General features: G+C 52.1%; 1 protein-coding gene across 1 annotated transcript; it reads left to right on the plus strand.

Annotated features, from left to right (window-relative positions):
* Positions 1–961: 961 nt before the first annotated feature.
* PIGZ (phosphatidylinositol glycan anchor biosynthesis class Z) lies at positions 962–6,062 on the plus strand. Its single transcript, XM_047099583.1, is given in 2 exon segments — positions 962–1,172; positions 4,064–6,062. Coding segments are annotated over 2 exon segments (1,779 nt in total). The 3' UTR covers positions 5,632–6,062.
* Positions 6,063–6,532: the final 470 nt, after the last annotated feature.

The following is a 6,532-nucleotide window of genomic DNA, read 5'->3' on the forward strand; positions in this document are numbered from 1 at the left end:
GGTGAGGGGCCCTCTCGCTGGCACATAGTCCACACTTTCCCAAGGTGCCCTCACACGTTGGAGAGGATGAGGGAGTTCTGTGAGATCTCTTTTATAAGAACACTAATCCAGGGGCGCCTGGGTGGCGCAGTCGGTTAAGCGTCCGACTTCAGCCAGGTCACGATCTCGCGGTCCGCGAGTTCGAGCCCCGTGTCAGGCTCTGGGCTGATGGCTCAGAGCCTGGAGCCTGTTTCTGATTCTGTGTCTCCCTCTCTCTCTGCCCCTCCCCCGTTCATGCTCTGTCTCTCTCTGTCCCAAAAATAAATAAACGTTGAAAAAAAAAAATTTAAGAACACTAATCCTATTCAGGAGGGCTCCCTCCCAAAGGCTCCACCTTTCTGACATTATTACTATGGGCATTCGGATTTCAACATATGAATGGGGCAGGGCACAAACATTCAGGCCCTAGCAGTAAATTCTTATCACCTTCCGAAAGGTCAATTTCAGGGTGTGTGAAGGTTGGAGGGAGTGACTGGAGACAATGGGGTCAAATGTATTTTATGTTTGCAGGGAAATGGATGGAATGCATTGAGGTTCTGACAGTTTTCACATGGGCAAGAGACAGGCTGCCGTGCCTGTGGACAGGAGCTGGTGAACAGGATGGGGCTGTGAGAACCATATTTGGAGGGTCTGCAGATCCTATTTGCAGATAGACTCTTAACAAATATGGTTAGCAGTGACCAGGTCATCAACAGAGGTCTCACTTTCCCTATATGTAAAATGGAGATAATAAGACCCACTGCCCCGAAATGTAGAAAGGGCAAAATGAGATACGGGTGTTAAGTGCCTACTACTTAACGGGCACTTAGTAAATAGCAGCTATTATTAACATTTTTATTGTATGTAAACCCATTTTGAGTTTGTCCAGGCAATTGGACGTATTATAATTTACCTTATAACTAACAAACGCTATTGTCAGCAGATGCAGATCTGTGGAACCAGAATTGCGTCTGGAGCAACTGAGAAGCCATTCTAGGCTCTTGACCCAGTGTCTTGGCAGCAGTTTGACCTGAAGATGGCACTCAGGGCCCTGTGGGGCAGCCTCAGCCTGCTCCGTCTGCTGTGGTGTCTCCTTCCGCAGACGGGCTATGTGCACCCAGATGAGTTCTTCCAGTCCCCTGAGGTCATGGCGGGTAAGCTCCCTGTGTGCGGTTAGGATAAGTTGCCACAGAGTCTGGACTATTGCTGATTGGATATTCAGTGGGGAGGGAGAAACATGTCTGTGTGGACGAGTAGTAATTCCATGAGCCTCTCTGGAGTGAGAACTTGGGAGTGGGGATTTCGCATCTCCTCCCTGACTGGTGACATTGATTTTCTGGATGATACTAAGAAAATGCCAGCCTCTGATGTTTTCCTGCTTGGACCAACAGCACAGGTTATTCTGAATGAAAGCAGTTTTGTACTATTCGGTGGAGAGATTTTAGAGTTGGGCTTCCCAGATGCTTAGGGAAACTTACACAGGATGTGGTCTGAGATCATGAAACTTTTCTTCTCTGGGTTCGTATAAGGGCTGAGGGAATCCAGGCCTGGAATGCTCACTTGTTAGAACATATCTGCTGGGTGGTGTAGGACACATCATGAGGATGGTTGCCAGAGACCTTGAGGCTTTTCAGATGCTGTGGGCACATGGCTTCTTTCTCATGGTTCAAGATGGCTGCTTGAGCTCCAGCCATCAAGTCTAAAATCAAGTCTTTCCAGCTATTGGAAAGGAGATGGACACGCCTGCTCTCTTTAATGGACATATTTTGAATGTCACATACTTTTTGCTCATTTCCATGCCATTGGTCAGGATGTATTACATGACCACATCCAGTTGCAAAGGATGCTGAAAAATAGTCTTTTTTTTTTAAGATTTTATTTTATTTTTTATTTTTTTAATTAAAAAAATTTTTTTTTAATTTTTTTAATGTTTATTTTTGAGACAGAGAGAGACAGAGCATGAACGGGGGAGGGTCAGAGAGAAAGGGAGACACAGAATCTGAAGCAGGCTCCAGGCTCTGAGCTGTCAGCACAGAGCCCGATGCGGGGCTCGAACCCACGAACCGTGAGATCATGACCTGAGCCGAAGTTGGACACCCAACTGACTGAGCCACCCAGGCGTCCCTTAAAAATTTTTTTAATTTATTAATTTTGAGAAAGAGAGGCAGAGCCTGAGTGGAGCAGATGCAGAGAGAGAGGGAGACATGGAATCCCGAGCAGGCTCCAGGCTCTGAGCTGCCAGCACAGAGCCCGACATGGGGCTCCAACTCATGGACTATGAGATCATGATCTGAGGTGAAGTTGGATGCTTAACTGACTGAGCCACCCAGGTGCCCCTAAAGATTTTATTTTATGTTTTAAAGTTTGTTTGTTTATTTATTTTGAGAGAGAGAGCAGGGGAGGGGCAGAGAGAGAGGGAGAGAGAGAGAGTCCCAAGCAGGCTCTGAATATCAGCATGGAGCCTGACGTGGGGCTTGAACCCACGAACTGTGAGACCATAACCTGAGCCGAAACCAAGAGTTGGATGCCCAACTGACTGAGCCACCCAGGCCCCCCATAAAGATTTTATTTTTAAGTAATCTCTGCACCCATTGTGGGACTCAAACTTACAACCACAAGATCAAGAGTCACATGCTCCACTGACTAAGCCAGCCGGGTGCCCCTGAAAAATACTCTTTATATCTGACCAAATGCCCAACTAAAGAGATGAAGGGAGGGAGGGAGGGAGGGAAGGAAGAAAGAAGGGAGGGAGGGAGGGAGGGAAGGAAGGAGAGAAGAAAGGAAAGAGGGAGGGAATGGATGGATATTGGGGAGGCATGCATCTGTCTCTGTCATAGGGCTCAACAGGTGGATTCATTTCTTAAGGTGAAAGGTCCAGTCTTTTCCACACTTTTTAAAAACCTGGCCACTAACGAAAAGCAGCCAGGTTGATCTGATCCTAGATTTTCTGTTTCCCTTTCACCTTCTGACATAGAAAGAGAAAACAGCCAAGAGGCCATAGGAATAAGTAAAATAAGTAGGAGAAGCAAAGAGCCCTAAACAGCCAGCAGTGTTAATCAGGCATGAGATATTGTGGGGCTTGGAGCTGAGATGCAGAAATTAAGAGGTGGTTTCCCTCACCCACCCCTCAGAGCTCTGGGACACTGGGGCACAGGGGCACAGACCAGCCCTGGGCAGCAAGCAGGTTAATTACATAAGTACTGCTTGAATACATTTTTCTTCTAAAAATCTTAAGTATCATAGGCAACACTGAAGTCACTTCTGACCTTAACCACAACCGCTCGTTTCCTTCCCCTGTCTCACATGCCTGTCCTAGATGACAACCATCATCACAGAGACGGCTTTTTGACTCTGATGTTGGAGGCTTTAGCACTCTGTGGACTGGAGCCTCCCCCTGCTCTCCCCACACCCTGCCCAGGGCACAGTGTCCCCTCACTTCCCAGGCATGGTTCCTCCTGCCCCCTTCACAGGGGGACCTCGGAAGGGCTGAGCTCCCTATGTTCATTTCTGTTGCTGCTTAATAAATCGTGGTTCTGTAAATCAGAAGTCAGGTAGGGGCTCTCCGCTCAGCGTGTCACAAGTCTGAAATCAAGGTCTGGGCCAGGCTGAGATCTTGTCTGGAAGCTCTGGGGGGAAATCTGCTTCGAGGCTCATTCTTGTCAGTTGGGCAAATTTGCCGCTATGGAACTGGAGGCCACCCACATTCCCTGCCAGGGGCCCTCCACCTTTGAGCCAGCAGTGGTGCACCAAATCCCCATGGTTTGATTCTCTGATGTCCTCTTCCACCACCAGCTGAGAAAACTCTTTGCTTTCAAAAGTCTCGTGTGGTTACGTCAGGCCCACACGGGGTTACCCCCTGTCTAATGGTCAGCCATCCTCTGTGACATAACCTAACCACAGGAGTGACAGCCACCATCTTCAGAGTCCCAGGGATCGTGCAGGCCATGTTCACTAGCGGCTGGGAAAATCTCGGGGCCATCCTAGAATTTTGTCTCCCACGTGCCCTGAGCTTGGACCTGGCTCATCTCCACTTCTCTGTCCGCAGAGGACATCCTGGGTATAGAAGCTGCACGGCCATGGGAGTTTCACCCCACCAGCTCCTGCCGCACGGTGGTCTTCCCACTGCTGACCTCCGGCTCTGCCTTCTGGCTGCTCAGGCTCTGGGAACAGTGGGGGCCATGGCCGGGCCCGGTGAGCGGCTACGTGCTGCTGGTGGGACCCCGGCTCCTCCTCACTGCCCTCTCCTTTGCCCTGGACGTGGCCGTGTACCACCTGGCCCCGCTGTGGGGGGCGGAGCGCTGGAACGCCCTGGTCCTGCTGTCTGGTTCCTACGTCACTCTGGTCTTCTACACAAGGACCTTCTCCAACACCATCGAGGGACTGCTCTTTGCCGGGCTGCTGGTGCTGGTGTCCCCCCGGTTAGCTTGGAGCCCCACACCCAAGAAGCCTGCTCCAGGCCCCTGGTGGCACAGCTGGCTTCTCGGGGGCGTCGTGGCTGCCGGCTTCTTCAACCGGCCCACGTTTCTGGCCTTTGCTCTGGTCCCGCTCTTCCTCTGGAGCATTTGTGGAGCCACAAACCCTGGCTTCAAGTCACTGACGAAGGAAGCCCTGGAGCTGCTCCCAGGGGCAACCCTCGTGGCAGCGGTGTTTGTGGCTGTGGACAGCTGGTATTTCTCCAGTCCATCTAGATCCACTACCCTTGTTCTGACACCCGCCAACTTCTTGTACTACAACCTGGATCCTCAAAACCTGGCGAGGCATGGCACACACATGCGGCTGACTCACCTGGCCGTCAACGGTTTCCTGCTCTTTGGGATGCTGCATGCCCGGGCCCTGCAGGCTGCGTGGCAACAGCTGCAAGCCTGCCTCCAGGCCTTTGCACGAACGGGCTTCCCGCGGGCTCTGGGCGGCTGGAGCCTGCTGTCCAGCCCCAGGCCTTGCCTCCTGCTCCTCTACTTCATGCCTCTGGCCCTGCTGTCTGCCTTTAGCCACCAGGAGGCTAGGTTCCTGATCCCCCTCCTGGTCCCCCTAGTCCTGCTTTGCAGTCCACAGGCCCAATCTGTGCCCTGCAAGGGCACCCTGGTCCTCTTCAACAGCCTGGGCGCCCTCTTCTTCGGCTGCCTGCACCAGGGAGGCCTGGTGCCTGGCCTGGAGCACCTGGAGCAGGTGGTTCACGCACCCGTGCTCCCAAACATGCCTACCCACTACACACTCCTCTTCACCCACACCTACATGCCCCCCCGGCACCTCCTGCACCTCCCGGGCCTGGGCTCAGCTGTGGAGGTGGTGGACATGGGTGGGACGGAGGACTGGGTCCTGTGCCGAGCCCTGAACAACTTCACCAGACAACCAGCCTGCCAGGTGGCTGGTGGGCCGTGGCTCTGCCGCCTTTTTGTGGTGACTCCTGGCACCACCAGGCCTGCCATGGAGAAGTGCCATTTCCCTCTCAAGAGTGAGGCACTCCTGTTTCCCCACTTGACCCTGGAAGACCCGCCAGCCCTGTCCTCTCTGTTGAGTGGGGCTTGGAGGGACCATCTCAGCCTTCACATCTTGGAACTGGGGGAAAAGCCTGACAATGTGACAGAAAAGTCACTGCCTAAGATCCAGCCATAGGTGAAGGCACCATTCCACCTTCTATGTGGGTAGCTGGGCTGGGACAGAGCCCTGATTCTCTTCCTTTCCTTTCCCTTCCAGAATTCCCACCACTGCCTCTCCTGTGCATAGGCTTTGGCTGCTCTACCTTCGGGGTAAGCTGGCACCTTTTTCCCCTTAAAGACCAAAGATCTGACCAGTCACAATCCTGATGCGAAAGTCCCCAAAGAACCAACCACTGGTGTAACCAATGGCGCCTAATGTCTGTTCCTGCTCTGTTTCTTCTAGCCGCTGTGGTGTTGTGACATGTAATAGCACCTGGTTATGAAAAGAGAGATCTGCTAATGACATTCCTGAATGACCTCTCTCAAACTTTCCAGGATGCCTTACTTCCTGCTTTCCTGATAACCCTCTGGCTTCCTAGATACCTGGGAAGGAGGCAGTGTGGTGATGTAGAAAGACCAGGTAGTTCAGACTCTGGAGACCAGAGTTCTAGTCCCTGGTTTGCCTGCCACTCACTGGCTGTGTGATCTTAAGAAAGCCCCTCCCCCTCACCTAACCTCAGTTCCCAATCTGTACAATGGATGAAGGGATCTCGGAGGTTTCTGCTAGCTGACACTATGGCATGCCTTGGTCTGCAGCACATGTCCCCTGGCTAAATATGCATATCTCTCCCAAAGCTCTTTAAGCATGGACTGGCGGTATATTTAAGGGCACTCTGATGCCTGCTGTCTCAGCGTTTTGTTATTACCGAGACAAGTAGTTCTGGAACTTTTCTCCCCACCTTCTTCTACTCCTGTCCATGAGAGAGGTGGTAGGACAGCTTACCCTTTAAAGACCATTCTCCTTCCTCAGCCCACCTGAGTGGGAATGGAGAACACACAACGCTGTTAGTAGCTGGTTGCACTTGAGAGCAATCTGA

The sequence above is a fragment of the Lynx rufus genome, unplaced genomic scaffold (genome assembly GCF_022079265.1).
Source record: "Lynx rufus isolate CCGP_SWC_20201006 ecotype Redwood Valley unplaced genomic scaffold, mLynRuf1.p SCAF_5, whole genome shotgun sequence".
Lineage (NCBI taxonomy): Eukaryota > Metazoa > Chordata > Mammalia > Carnivora > Felidae > Lynx > Lynx rufus.